Below are 16,067 nucleotides of genomic sequence, written 5' to 3' on the forward strand. Positions count from 1 at the left end.
ACATGTACTGACACAACACCCCAGCGACACAGGCCCAAATGTTCGGGAACATTTATTCAACAACAGTAAATCAGATCCATTAGTTTTCTTTCAGACACACGTACAGTTACCATGCTACAACATAAAGGTCAAGATTTATACTTCATAGAGGCCTAAGTGTATGTACAGTACAAGCAACCTTTTAAACCATTAAACCATGCGTCGCAAAATTTAATGGCCACATCACAACACCATACCATTGAAAATTTATAGCCAATCATCATTTGAAACATGACAAAAATAGTGAAATAAATAATGGTCCAAAAGAATGCATCATATAACCATTTCACTATAGTTACACTATATACTATGCTGTCTCGAGATATTTTCATGGAGCCATTTCCTGATAATTGATCCATTAGAGTTGTATTTTTTTTTTCTGAACACACATTGCATTCAACTGAACTGACTGTAGAACATTAATATTATCATCCAGTATGTCAATGAAACAGCTGACAGGTACATCTATTGTTTTATCAGGGGTTACAGGGGGTCATCATCACCCATACCGTTACTAGAGCAAGGTGGGAAGTAGCAGCCCACCCTTGTAAACCATTGAAACACATTATTAGCAGTTATGAAACAAAGTGGCAAAGATTATGGATTATGGCAATTCACACAATTTTGTGGAAATATCTATGCATATTCAGTGGTATGAAAAGATCTAGTGTCTATTGTCGTTGTTATTGTTCAAAGCTGCCTGTAATGCCGACTCACAGATGATTTGCTTCTGTGAGCTTTATGCATCTATATGATTTGTAATATTCAACAATGATAAACAACTACAGCATTGGACCAAGAAAGTCAACACCAGACTTCCCCTGAAGACATAAATAAAAAAATAAAAAAGATGAGGATAATCTTATTATATTCTCCAATGCTAGGAATTATTTTTGACAGATTATCATGTAGGCAGCCTTCACATCAAAAGAAAATGATGTTCCACTTCACATGGACTTGTATTAAAGACTCAGACATCTGTAGTGCAGAGTAGTGAGTGATAGAGATTGATCGTACCATCAATCTACAGATGGGATTAGGACTGTCTAGGATTACTGGGTCATGCTCCACGCTTCTTTATGTGAAGAGAAAACACAAGATTAATGTCTCTACATAAATAATAATGGAGTACAATGCCAAGACATCCAGTGAATGTCCGTTGTTGTGTTATTTCTGCATTGATTTAGACTTTGATATTAAACATTGGTTTACCTAGGTGCTCTCTAAGGAGCAGCACTTTATTTTATAAGTATGATACATACATGTGCGGAAGTGTATTCCTGCCATGCCAGGAAATAAATCATTTCATTCATATTATAACATGAAATGTTTCACGTTATAACGTGATACCTTTCTCTTGTTATAACCTGATAAGTTAACATGTTAACATGATCACTTATGAAGTTATATCTTGTTATAACATGAAAAACATCTTATAACAAGAAACGTTACATCATAACGTGATGGGATTTATTTTTTATTCCTGGCATGGCAGCAATGCACTTCCATAGATAAGCAATTGCACGCACGTGCATTTCCCACTGTAATCATAGTTATGCTTTTTGAACGTGATCTGGAATTTCACAAGAATGAATCACACACCGCTGATATGATTAAAAACTAATGATGAAAAAGGTGCTGTTTATGTTCCACTGAAGCCCTACATAGTGACAGTACTGTATGCTACGGTACTGTAGGGTGAGAGTTCATGTAGGAACACCTTTGAACACCATTCAGTCAACCTGGGATGAAAACATCCCATAATGAGATGAATTAACTTAAAACCAGTGTAAACCGACAACAACAACAAAACGTTTACGTCAATGCTCATCATCACACCCTACAGGTACCGATGGAAATAAAGCTCAGACACCAAAGACCCGACCCAACTAAAGCTAAGTCTGATTTATACTTCGTCTTACGATGGCACCGAAAACAGCAGATTTACGAGCTTGTAAATCGGCTATTTTCGGCGCACAACACCGTTGTATGACGGTACATAAATTAGGCATTAGTTACATCGACTGTGTCAAGTGACGGATTTAAATAAACCTTATATTCATAAAGTCCCTTTTCCCTTTTAACAACCAAACTGATCACAATCAAAACACTGGAGGGAGCAGCAACGGTCCAAACCACAAACACAACAGCTCAGACAATGAGACAGGTAAAGAGGAATTGGCATTTTGGAACTATGACGTGTTGTCGATGGCAAAAAAAAAAAAAATCCTGAATGGAGAACGTTCCTCGTGTACGACAGCTTTGTCGATTTCAATTTAAACACCAAACCAAACTAGGACAACATAAAACGCAATCTCAGCAACTCCCTGAGCCACACACCTCTCTTCAAAACATCGAGTAAACTTTACCCCCATAGTGGACGACACTTATATGAACATATTGCACACACTTCGGCGTCGACGTGAAGGAATGAACGATTCCTCAAATCAAAAGATGTCACAAAAAAAGGATCAAAGGAAAACCGGAGAGGATGAGTTCTCTTAAAACAGTGCATGCTACACCATGATGCAAACCATGGGAGGGAGACAGACAGCAGAGGAGGAGGGTGAACTGTAAAGGAGAAAGGCCTAGAAGTACCAATAAAGAGCAGCGGTTCTCAAAAAAGTGGGGTCCAGGGACCCCCAGCAGTTCCTTGAGGGGGGTTCTAAATGGACCCTTTACAGGTCTGTAACTCGGAGAATGTACAAATGGAACCGAAATGCACCCGTAAGGGGTCATTTGTACACTCTCAGAGACAGTTATGGGGGGTCCTTGGAAATTAAAAGGTTTGAGAACCACTGCCGAAGAGGAACATGGAAGGGAATCAATCGTAATGAGTTCCTGTCAGGGACCGCGCTCGCTTCTCCTCTCTCTCTCTCTGCTAAAAGGTTGCACAGCTTCTCGTTCAGCAGTGGAAACGGGTCTCGCCCCTCTCATTCATCTTCAGGTTGGAGCAGGGAAGCAGGCGGAAGGCCGCGGGGGTCCGGGTGACCCCGGCAGGCAGGAGGGCGCAGGTTAGTTGAAGCCGGTGTCGGTGTGGTAGGACTGTTGGCCGTCCGCCGTTAGCTGGGTCGTCTCTGTCGCGGAGGGTTGCAGCACGATCGGCTCGCCACCGGTCTCTGTTGTTGGGAGAAAACGACGGCAGCAAAACGTTGTGAGAAACGAGAGTGACAATAACGCCGATCGTGTCACGAGAAATCTATCTATAAATGGACGTAATCTGTGTGCTAGGTTTTTGGTTTACCTGGGATTCTAGTTTTTTTAGGAACTACACTCTCTCTCTGCATCAGAGTTGATTTTGACAGCAAATTTTGATATGGTTTTAGTCATAGGCTTTTGAATACAATTCTGTTTAGTTTTAGACATATTTTAGTCACCTGAAATGTTTACTTTTAGTCTAGTTTAAGTCGACTAAATATCATAAGATTATAGTCTACAGTTGATTTAGTCGACAAAAATAAGTTTTTGGGGGCCGTGATGGCATCAAAATGATTTTCACTTAGCTGCATGCCAAAAATAGCCGATCTACAAGCTCACAACGCGTCGCGCTGCGATGCGTTGTGAGCTTGTAGATCAACTATTTTCGGTCTGTGACACCCGCGTGCACCCATGATGACTTGTCTTAGTTCTATTGGATCTTTTCTCCTCTAGTCCCTCCCAAACATTTTTGTCTAGTTTTTATTTGTTGACAAAATTGGCAGTATATTTAGTCATAGTTCTAGTCATCATAGCTTAGTTTTATTTCGTTTTTATTTCATTTTCTTAAGTGAAAAAAGGTAGTCAGACATTTTTCGTCATAGTTTTAGTCGACGAAATCAACACTCTGCTCTGCATTCTATGTACTACATATGTGATTACCTTTCTTATTGTAAGCTGCATCTGCTAAGTATCTAAACTGTAAATTGTAACTCGAGCGCCGTCTGACCGCTCAACTTCAAACCTCAAATCATCAGATGGGTGTGACGCGTGCATTTTCAGAGCATGTTTACTTTAACGATCACTCAGAGGATTGTGTTCTGGCTTGGATCAAGTGTTAAGAGAAGAAATACCATGACATTTGTGACGTCAATCTTTTAATATTAATGTTATTATTATCATTACAATTATTTGTAATGATTTTTTTGATGCGAATAATACGTTTTTTTTTAAAACCTTCTAAAGTCAATGCAAGCTTCCACACCAGTTTCGCGGAGCGAAAAAAGCGTCTTTTAATTATTCGGAACGAGTCCGAATTTCGCGTATATTCGCATATTCGCCGGTGTGTAACCACCTTTAGTGTTTTGCCAATTATTTGGGGGCCGACTAGCAATATCCTCATGTCCCACCACCAGTGGTCCCTGGCCCACAGGTTGGGAACTGCAGAGCTAAAACTGTCCAGTGCTTGATTATGACAACCCTAGGCATCGCTCTAGTAATCAGCTAACTGCTGTTTTTTAATTGGAATTCACATTTTTTTGGGCTATTTTTTTATTGGAATCCTGAAAAGTTATTATCATTTAATTTCAAATGCATTTAGTTATACTTATGTTACCTTTATGAACTTAAATACAAATGCATTGGATGTAAAAAAAAAAGACAATAGAATGTTAATACTAGTCATTAAGCTACTACTAATATAGACTGAAGTAATTAAAGCGGGTCATGTTTGCAATTGTAACAGCTGAAATAAATAATATATCAGCATTCCGATATTAACCTGCGGGCCGCATTAAGTGAAGGTGGGGGCCGCATGTGCATCGTGACGCGTTGTGAGTGTGTAGATCTGCTATTTTCAAACATTTTTGTACTTTTACTTTTGGTACTTTAAGTATATTTTGATGCCAATACTTTTGTCATTTTACTCGAGTAAATTCTTTATTCTGGACTTTTATTTGTAACAGAGTATTTCTATATTGCAGTATTGGTACTTTTACTTAAGTAAAACATTTGAGTACTTTTTCCACCACTGGTAATCAGCTAACCTGACCAGTGCTTTGTCCTCACCTCTCTCGTCAGATTGCATCTGGGCCTCCAGGTCCTCGGGGGACACGTAGAACGCCTGCTCCTGGCCCTCGGGGGGCCGAGGTTTACACTTCCCACAGCAGCAGTTACAGCAGCAACACAGGCAACAGCAGAAGTAGCAGCCGGTGGCGAGGCCACAGAACACAAACAGAGCCTGTGTGGTGTGTGTGTGTGTGTGTGTGTGTGTGTGTGTGTGTGTGTGTGTGTGTGTGTGTGTGTGTGTGTGTGTGTGTGTGTGTGTGTGTGTGTGTGCGTGTGTGTGTGTGTGTGTGTGTGTGTGTGTGTGTGTGTGTGTGTGTGTGGAGAAGGTGACATGGGGGAAAAACCAGGAGAGAGATGTGTTGAGATGGCAGAGAACAGATAAGAGAGAGGTTGAACAGTGTAATCAGAATGTACGCAGGTATTAAAAAACAATCTAACAGCTGAATATTTGTTAGGCTAATGCTAATGCTCTTTAATCTTATAGCAACTGAGAACTTTAATCCATGCATATAGTACAACCAATGGACATTAAAATAATCAACAGTATAGCAGTGGTTCTCAAATATTTTCATGTGAAATATTTTTTGGGGTGCAAAATTCAACATTTTCGAAAATAGCTGACCTGCAAGCACATAGTCTTCCTTAATTGAGAATATTTAATTGCATACTATACTAATGAAAAAGCATGATTTAAAAAATACAGGAATACTGGTTATACGCAAACTGTATGACTTGATTTAACTCGATTCATCCCACAATGGTTAATGACTCATTGTATTTCTATGAGAATACCCGTGTGGACACGCACAGGTATTTCGCGCCCAGTGCAGAACACATTTCTTCACATGCGCGAGTGGAGTGTCCGTGCGCGGCCCGTGAGAACGGCTGCATTCATTAACATGGGAGCCGAAGTAAAACAGCGTCTGTGCGCTTACACTTGCGCATCTTGTGGGTTCTTTGCGTTATTGTATGTTGTGACGTATGCTGTTCTTATGAGGGTTTTTCATTTAATTTTCACTTATTTATTTATTTCGAACATATATATATATAAATGAGAAAAAGACAATGGAAATAAAAGGGGAAAATTTGATCAAAAACAGCGCCAAAGTTATTTTAACTTTTTACATCCTTAAATTATATTATATATTTATGTTAGAAAATGGAGTAGGAAGGTGTTTTGTGAAAACTTTTCAATCCAGAACCGGAGGAACCGGATCCAACATTGAGGAACCGGAATCGGTACCGTCACATTTGGAAAAGTTTCTGGAACCGGTTTAAGCCTGCTTTACACTTACAATAGCGGCAATAATTTGATGACCGGCGGCGGTCAACAAATCTAAAAAGATCTAAAAGAAATCTCCATGAATTCAAGGCTTCATGGGGTGTGTAATTGATAGAACACTATCAATTACTATTACTATTTTAACTATCCTGACGGACTGAGTCTCACCTTGGCCCACCAGCTGGACAACACAAAGTATGTGTTGACGTTCTCCTCTCCAAACTGCTCGGCTACGTACAGGCCCAGGGAGCCGTATTTGTCGTAGATGTTGCGCTTGGTGGGGTCGTTGAGGATGGCATGTGCGTTGTTGATCTCCTTGAATTTCTCTATAGCGTCTGGGTTGTCGGGGTTCTTATCGGGGTGGAACTTCAACGCTAGTTTCCTGAGGGACACAAGGGACAGTATAGGGATGGGACGATAATCGTTATTATCATTTATTAGGATAAAAAAAGGGTCACTATAATCGTATTGCGGAGATTTTAATTTATCGTGAAATTGTCCTCTGTCATACACTAGGATGAATTAGCTTTTGTTGAGCTGCAAATTCAGTAACACTTAAACCCTCTGTACTTGATAAAATGGACCTGAAAAGATTGCAATTGGTACGCTCTTATTTCACTCTACACAAATCAATTCGCCAAAAATAGCAGATCTACAAGCTCACAACGCATTGCAACACAACGCGTTGTGAGAATGCAGAGCGGCTATTTTTGGTGAACATTTCCCCTACGATAGGGATGCTGGGGGTTCAAGTGGTTAACAAAAGTGCCATTTTAAGTTTTAAGCACATTTTGATCATCGTGATAATATCGTTAATTATTAATATCGCAATTATTTTTTGCCACAATAATAGTGACATGTAATTTTCATATTGTCACATCCCCAAGGGACAGCAGTTATTATCCTGTACATACCTATGACTATATGCAGCTTTATAACTCATTCCATTGTCTTTCTCATGACTGCCTGTATATGTGTATATGTATATGTATACAGATCGCTGTATCTCTGCAGGACATCACTCTATAAGCCATATCTCCAAAACTGGTGGGTCAAATCAACAACCAATATGTCAATTTGGAGCTATGATTCCCTGCTTTCATATGACATGAAAAAACTAAAATTAAAACATTTTCAATGACTGTCTGTTCATGGCGTTGGGTCAGAGAAGACTGTCGGCTAGATACGGCCGGTCACATATTTATTTTTCTACCACCCTACTAGGAAATTTGGACTATCTAACCTGTTTCTATCCTTTTTTCCTTGTTCTTTTTTCTGTCCCTTTTCTTAACTACAAATAACCAAAAAAATTAAAACCATTTCACCCACTCATACTCATACATTTTCATGTCACCAAAGTACAAACCACTGACGTTGACCTACAAAGCAACCAAAGGCACAGCACCTCCATAGCTTCAACCCCCTCCCGCTCACTCAGCTAACTCTGCTCCCTTCTGGCTCCCAAACTGTGGAACAAACTCAAACTGGAACAGACTCACTCCCAATTGTCCGCCGCAATCTAAGACTAAACTCCTCAGACTCCACCTCAGCCCTTAGCACTGAACTCTCCCCATTTGTGATATGATAAAACGTTCATTTCAGCGTTCAAATGATTCGTTCACGTACGTTCAGCGTTCAGTAGCACTTCCGGTCCCGGAAGTGCATGCGAGCGCATGGGCTACCACAGTATATGCATGCAACTGTGTGCATCGGATCCCACTGACATGACTGCACAGAAACACAGCACTGTCATTTTACGCTCTAATTGCACTATCTTCTTTGTAATATAATAATGTGTAGAAGTAATAAATAACTACAATAAAAAATGTAAAGTCTTTGTTTAATTAAATTCAATGTTTTATACAAAGCAGCCTAAGTCAGTACACTCACATGACTATGCGATTTCCTTCATGAATAGTAGTAGGTGTAGCATACTATTTGCATCTTCTATTCATACTAAAACGTGTTAATTGACCAGTACCTTCCTGTCCTTTGTCTAGGACCATGCATATTTATTTCTTTTCATACTTAAATGTGGTGCTAACACTATCAGTCTTTTGTCCGAGAACAAGAGCACTTTATTTCTTTATCTTTATTTCAATTCAATGTCTATTGTCAAGTGAAAAACTCTTCACTTCTGTCTGTCTGTCGCGGACCCCACCCACCGTCCTGTGGAAGGGGGGACGGGGGGACGGGGTGGACCATGAACGAAAGCCTGAACGTAGCCGTTTCAGGAAGTGAGCGAGTTTGTTCACGTTCACGCCAAAGACCGAATCATTTAGAACAAATCAGTCATGAATGTCCCTTCACTACTCCCTGGCCCGTACCCCTTCCTGTCACCCTCTGTTCCACTGATGCTACAGCGACTGACCTAGATATGATGACCATGTAGACAGAACGTGGTTATTTGTTCTCATATCTTTATTACTTAGGCTTGTTTTGCTTTTTTCTTGACCACAATGTTAAAATGTAATTACAGCATGTGATTTCATTGTATAGTTGGTATCAATGTACATATTATAATTTTTTGATAGTATATTGTTTAGAGTCTAAACAATATACTATCAAAAAAGTATAATCTGGGATTGCAGGTAAGCCAGGAGCCTAGCATCAGTCTAAACTTTAGACTGATGCTAGGCTCCTGGTTTACCTGCGATCCCAGATTACTGAGGCACTACACCGTCTATCTGCATTTGATGTATGTGTTTACCTTGCTTAAAACGCTTAAATTGTAAATCGCTCTGGATATGAGCGTCTGCTAAATGCCTACATTGTAAATTGTCAAGGACCCACAAATTGATATGTAATTTGGCCACGTATCCCTGTATCTGAAGAGATTAATGCCAGGGACCCCCATAAGAGAAGGGGTGGCGTGACAATAATGATCTCTTATTACTTAAGTTGCTATCAAATGCCTTGATGTCATATTCGACCATAGGCCCAATATATCACATTTATTTAGTTATTTAGTTATTAACCTGCTGTAGCTGAGAGTATGTTGCTAGGGGATATTTCTCATGTTATTTTAACAGGCTTAAAAACACATCAGGAAAAGAGACAGTGATAGACTTAAAACGGAAAGCGGTGCACTTTTAAAACAAGCTTGTAAATAACTGTGTTCTTACTTGATTCTGTACTTGAACTGAGCATTCTCTTTTAGTAGTCTACAGAGGTGTACCGCTCCTGCAGTTCCCCTATTTCGCTTTTGATTAGATCAACGATGCTGCAGCGGTTCCTTTGATCATCGTCTCTCGACAAAACAAATGCGTTTGTGAGTGACCGTGATGTTAAATGAAAGAATGCCCTATAATTTCGTTGCTGTGTCTTGTCGCTGAGATCGCGGTCGGCAACAGAACCGACAGAACACGGCCCAGTCCAGTTGGCTGTGTGCTCACGTTAAGAGCTTCAGCAGCAATCAGCCAGCGCACCTCTCAACAACCTGCGCATTGATTTACGACTGATGTTGTTTTATCTCCATCTTAAAGAGGGTGATTATAGAGCGCTTTCTCCACACAGCCCTTTGATGAAACATAGATTTTAAGACGCACATTTGAACACTGGAGATCGCCAGTCACAATGCGGGACAGTGTCTCAATTTGTGGGACGCGTGAAAAGTCATGGTAATGTGGGACTGTCCCGGGCAAAGCGGGACATCTGGTCACCAGTGTTGCCATGTCGGCTTATTATAAGCGACTTTTTCTGTAAAGTTGCTTGTAAATATTGGTAGTTGCGGGTTGCGTTTTTTTGGGCTGGTTTCTAACGTGTACTTGCTTATTTAGGCTTGCTTCCACATATTTGTAATTCTTTTTTAAACCAGTGGTTCTCAAATATTCCCATAGATGTTTTGTGCCAGGGAGCATTTGTGTTGTTAGAATATATATATTTTTTCAATCCAAATATTATTATTATTATTTTTTTAAAAGCTCACAACGCGTCGCGGTGCGACGCGTTGTGAGCTTGTAGATCGGCTATTTTCAAATAGTTGCTTCTTTTGGGCTTGTTTTCCTAGACCTGGTTGCTTATTTCTCTCGCACAATCTGGCAACGCTGCTGGTCACCCTACCTGGTGGAGGTGACGTCATGTCTTTACCTGTAAGACTTCTTGATGTCATCAGGCGTGGCTACCTTCTCCACTCCCAGCACCAGGTACAGAGATTCCCCGGCAGTGGACAGAGAGCGCTGTCTCTGCTGTTCAGCCGTCATGATGTCTCACCTCCCAGATCTGTGTCAAACACACACACACACACACACACACACACACACACACTACAGTGAATAGTGGTGGAAAAAGTACTCAAATGTTCTACTTCAGTAAAAGTATCAATACTACAATGTAGAAATACTCTGTTACAAGTAAAAGTCCGGAATTCAAAATTGACTTGAGTAAAAGTACAAAAGTATTGGTATCAAAATGTACGTAAGTAAGTAAGTACCAAAAGTAGAAAGTACTCATTACGCAGAATGTCCCTATTTCACAAGGTTTCAAAATGTTTTGAAAATAGCAAATCTACAAGCTGCGAACTTGCAGATCGGCTATTTTCAAATAGCCAAAGTATATACTGTATATAGGGCTGAAGTGTTTAATGCATGTTTTATAATAATAATCTAAATCTACAAAGTAACTAGTAACCAAAGTTTTCAAGTAATTGTAGAGTAAAAGTACAATATTTGCCTAAGGGATGTAATGGAGTAGAAGTAAAAATTATTGAACATTTTAAATACTCCAGTAAAGTAAAAACACCTCAAAATTGTACTTAAGTACAGTACTTGAGTACATGTACAGTACTTAGTTACTTTACACACCAGCGTAAATACCATTCTGACATTATAGGGCTGGGCGGTGTGACTTCCAATCAATATCATGATTGTTTTGATTGATTGATTGATTATGTTATTAACATGATTATGAACAGTACCGGTAGTACAGTTATGCTAAAAGGATAACACAAAAAGCCCCAGGGGGCTTGTTTCCATTATGGCCAATTGTACTCAATTCATCAGTAATACATATAATACATACAATACAACAAACGTTCAAACTTTTGCCTCACTTACGATTAATGATCAATTATTTAAAATATATATATAGTCAAAATAGCAGATCTACAAGCTCACAACGCGTCGCGATGTGACTCGGCGGGTATTTTCACAGTTTTTGTACGCCACTGTTGTACAATGAACTATGATACAGGGTTTAGTGGTTAATGAGATTAATCAATTTAGTCAATTATAAATAATTATCTATTAGAGTTCTCTTTTCTTTTTTTGGAGAGTCCTAGACTACCTACTGTATTATTGATGATTTGACCAGTATTCTGTCAAAAAGTGCAAAAGAAAAAAGTCTAATCATCATCTAATCCATTGGTTCTCAAAGTTGGGTCAGGGGACCCCCAGGGGTCCTTGGGTGGGTTCAAGGGGGTCCCCAGAAAAATGTGTTAATACAGCATCACAATCATTTTTAACCACTTTATCCATTTATATGTTGGGCCAACAACCAACATATAAAGTGGTGCTATTTTTGAATTGGGCTATTCAAAAATAGCAGATGTACAAGCTTGCGCTGCTATTTTTTTATTTATTTTTTTAATCGCCTCTGTGTTTAATCATCCTGTCAGGGGGTTATTTATCAACAACAACCGGCAAAGGGTACATTATCCCTTGCATAATACAGGTGGTTAACCACTTAAACCCTCTAGACCAGGGGTGATGCAACTTTGATGATGGAGAGGGCCACTATATTTCCACACTCACTCCAGAGGGCCACATTGTTGTTGGGCAGACACCTCTTATCTCCGTATTTATTCTTTGTCACACAAAAGTATAGCAAAAATAGCCGATCTACAAGCATTTAGTTATACTAACTTCATGAACTTAAATACAAATATATTGGACGTAAAAAAGATAATAGAAGTTTTATACTAGTCATTAAGCTACTAATATAGAAGTAATTATGTTTGGAATTGTAACAACTGAAATAATGCAATAATATATCAGTATTCCGATATTAACCTAAGGGCTGCATTAAGTGAAGGTGGGGGCCGCATGTGGCCCCCGGGCCGCCAGTTGCCCATGTATGCTCTAGACTTAGTCAACTGGACCTGAGTTGTCGGACTGCTTTTATCTCTCTCTTTTTCATTTGATTGATTTGAAATGCAATAAAACCCACAGGGTTACATCAGTCTGAGGATACACACAAAATAGCCCTATAAGACTTATTTCCATTGTGGTTCCTCTCACAACAAGCAACAGTTAATAAGTTAAAAGAAAAACACATTACAATACAAAATAAATGACAGTAACATATACATACATAAAAACAAATGACCTTCTGGGACCTTTTCTAATAGACGATAGACATGTTCTAGTCTGCTGCTTAACCCATTAAAACCATTTAAACCATTATTTTATACATTGGATATAAAAAATTTACAGATATACAAGCTCATAGCGCGGCACCGAGAGCTTGTAGATCTGCTATTTTTTTTATTTTAAGTCTTTTATTTTGAATATAGGATATATTTGAATATATATATTTTTTTAAAGCAACATTTTTTTACTCAAATCTTTGCTTCTGGGGGGGTCCCTGGAACAAGATATTTTCAGATGGGGGTCCGCGGCCAAATACATATCATTTTGGGGGTCCTTGACATGAAAAAGTTTGAGCACCACTGAGCACCACTGATATTATTATACAGTGTTTAAGAAAACTGTTAGGATTTAGAAGACATTTGTAGAATTGTATCTCAGGGCTTAATGGGTTAACAGACCTCAGACTGGTTGTCAGTTTGACAACTCCTATGTAAGTAAAATGATCCCTTGCCAACTTTATATATTTTTCCAAATCTCTCTGCCAAAAATAGCCGATCTGCAAGCTCACAACGCATCGCATTGCTGCGTGTTGTGAGCTTATACAGTAGGTCTGCTATTTTTGGTTAATGCCCTCTCCCCCACCACCACCCCCACCCCCGAGTATATAGATGCTGGGGTTCAAGTGGTTAATATAATATACAAAAAGCTGTACATAGTCAGCACTATATACAGTGGGCTAGTTGTCAACTCTATTTATAATCCTCACATTAATGTTTATAGTAAACTGTCAGTCATGTACAAACTGATCCAAAAGATCCAAACTGATCAATAGGTTCTGTGGACACAGGCCAGACTGTGTGTAAAATGCACCCATGACTTGGAATGATGACAATGGTTCATTCAGACCATGCAGACATGGTCATTTTGTTCTCATGTTTTTTAGATAGATAGATAGATAGATAGATAGATAGATAGATAGATAGATAGATAGATAGATAGATAGATAGATAGATAGATAGATAGATAGATAGATAGATAGATAGATAGATAGATACCTTTATTATCCCACAGTGAGGCTTGTTTTTTCTTGACGTAAAAAATGATATAGCAGGTTATTTAGACAGATGCTATTTACCAGGTATCCTATCATTTCAATGTACAGATTATTATTTGTATTAGTGTATCGTTTTAGACTGATGTTAGGTCTCTTGATGTAGGCCTACTGATGATCCTATAGTTTACTGAGGCACTACACTGTCTCTCTGCATTTGATTTGATGTATGTGATTTGCTTGGTTAAGAGTGTCTGCTAAACGCCTGATGCAGGCCTAATGTAAATTGGAATTGTATATTTATTCATAAACATTTCATGTTCAACCTTTCTTCACTATGCATTTGCACTGCTGATATAAACGGTGTCCCTGTATACTGACACCAGTCATGCTGTAAATTCAGTCTGACATCTTGTCAGGTTATCATCATCCTCTCTGTCATGAATTCACATCCACACACACACACACACACACACACACACACACACACACACACACACACAGCCAGACATGCTGCAAGAAAGCATCACAGTATATTAACTGAACTGACGCAGCACTGCATGGTGAACATAATAAAATGCACTTCCAAGAATAACTAGTGCTTTCCTTAAAGGATGCCATAGGTTTGCACCTCCTCCCCCAGACAAACGCTTTAACACCGATAATATGGGGCTATTATACTGACACCTGTTTTTCATTTAAAATACCTTCATCATAAACTAGCATGATCTCTAGTAAACGTGCATAACAAGCCCATTTGAAGCATTACAAACACCTATAAAAGGCGATGCTTGGATCTTAATCTGTGTGCAGCATCATCCTCCATCCACACACACACACGCAGCTATAGCGCAGCATCCATGTTGATTAGACTGGCTGCCTGTGGCCTTCTCTCTTCTCTTCATGGAACCTACGTAGCCCTGGTCCAGAGCGTCAGCGACTTCTCTCTAACGCTCTGCCAGCCTGCTCTGCTCATAGAGCCAACATTACACTGCCGTGAGAGGTCTCCGTCTTTAGTTAAAAATGAACAAAGCTATTTCGCTTCTCACCGAAACAAAGGCAGTTTTATAATGTTGAAAGACTATTCTCCGTGGTGGGAAACGTCTCAGCACCCCGCCTTTTGTGTAAAATCCACTTTTTGTGGCAGAAAATAAAATATGTCCACCAGATGGATATTATTTGATTTGCTCCACTGCGCCCTCTGCAGATCTGGTCAATATAAAGTACCATTGACCAGACCTGTAGGGAGCGCAGTGGAATAAATCAAATAATATCCATTTGGCGGACATATTTTATTTTCTGCCCAAAAAGTGTATTATACCTAAAAGGTGGGGTCCTGAGAGGCTTACCACTCTAGGGAATAGACTTTCAACAACACAAAACTGCCTTTTTTTCCGGTGAGTAGCGAAATTTTGTGTTTATTTTTTACTAAAGACGGAGACCTCACACGGCAGTGTAATGTTGGCTCTATCAGCAGAGCGTTAGAGAGAAGTCTCTGGACCAGAGGCTAACAGGAACAACAACCAACAGGACCGACGTTTTACATCAAGGGCAAAATGTCGAGATTTTAAATAAAAACATGTCATCGGACGCATCATGTTAGGATCCTCACCTTTCAGCCGCTAGATGTTGTAGAGAATAGATCTATTCCAACGGGTTATAATAATGATAGAGTGATGATGTGTTCTCTATGGTTGCATCCTCTCTCTCTCTCTCTCTCTCTCTCTCTCTCTCTCTCTCTCTCTCTCTCTCTCTCTCTCTCTCTCTCTCTCTCTCTCTCTCTCTCTCTCTCGCTCTCTCTCTCTCACACACAACCACGGACAGCTGCAGCAAGTCACTGCAGGCCCCGCCCCCAACGACCACCCATTGAAGGCCCGGCTGTGACGCGCGCGCGCATCACGACCACGCGCTCGTGCAACCAGGTTTTGGGGGAGGGGAGGGGAGGGGGAAGATGCAAATTGTAGCCACTCAGCTTCTTTTAAGGTTAATTTATTAGGCTACAGTGATGATCAATCTTTTTAATTTTAAGGACCCCCAGTTTGACATGCATTATTAGGGCCACGGAGCACCATAACTGTGAAAGTGTACAAATGGAACCAAATGGACCCGTAAGAGTCCATTTGGTTCCATTTGTACACTAGAGTTGCAGACCTGCAAGGGTCCATTTGTTCCATGTGTACACTCTCAGGGTTGCAGACCTGTAAGGGTCCATGTGGTTCCATTAGTACATTCTCAGAGTTACAGACCTGTAAGGGTCCATTTGTTCCATGTGTACACTCTCAGGGTTACAGACCTGTAAGGGTCCATGTGGTTCCATTAGTACACTCTCAGAGTTACAGACCTGTAAGGGTCCATTTGGTTCCATGTGTACACTCTCAGAGTTACAGACCTGTAAGGGTCCATT

General features: G+C 39.9%; 1 protein-coding gene across 1 annotated transcript; it reads right to left on the reverse strand.

The window, feature by feature from the left end:
* Positions 1–52: 52 nt before the first annotated feature.
* Positions 53–15,397, reverse strand: LOC308097050 (dnaJ homolog subfamily C member 5-like). The gene is made up of 5 exons (XM_080444631.1): positions 15,276–15,397; positions 10,394–10,525; positions 6,473–6,686; positions 5,023–5,194; positions 53–3,158 (listed from the first exon to the last, which is right to left on the reverse strand). Exons 2-5 carry the CDS (start codon positions 10,504–10,506, stop codon positions 3,055–3,057), a joined length of 603 nt encoding a protein of 200 aa, XP_080300757.1. The 5' UTR covers positions 10,507–10,525; positions 15,276–15,397; the 3' UTR covers positions 53–3,054.
* Between the last annotated feature and the right edge of the window lie 670 nt (positions 15,398–16,067).

The sequence above is a fragment of the Gymnoscopelus braueri genome, assembly GCF_963280865.1.
Source record: "Gymnoscopelus braueri genome assembly, chromosome: 12".
In the NCBI taxonomy this organism is placed as follows: domain Eukaryota; kingdom Metazoa; phylum Chordata; class Actinopteri; order Myctophiformes; family Myctophidae; genus Gymnoscopelus; species Gymnoscopelus braueri.

Coding starts and splice junctions, on each gene's coding strand:
- LOC308097050 (XM_080444631.1), bottom strand. CDS start 10,506: ATGACGGCTGAACAGCAGAGACAGCGCTCTCTGTCCACTGCCGGGGAA. Junction 6,687..10,393: donor GACATCAAGAAGTCTTACAG/GTAAAGACATGA, acceptor TGTGTCCCTCAG/GAAACTAGCGTTGAAGTTCC. Junction 3,159..5,022: donor GATGCAATCTGACGAGAGAG/GTGAGGACAAAG, acceptor TCCCAACAACAG/AGACCGGTGGCGAGCCGATC.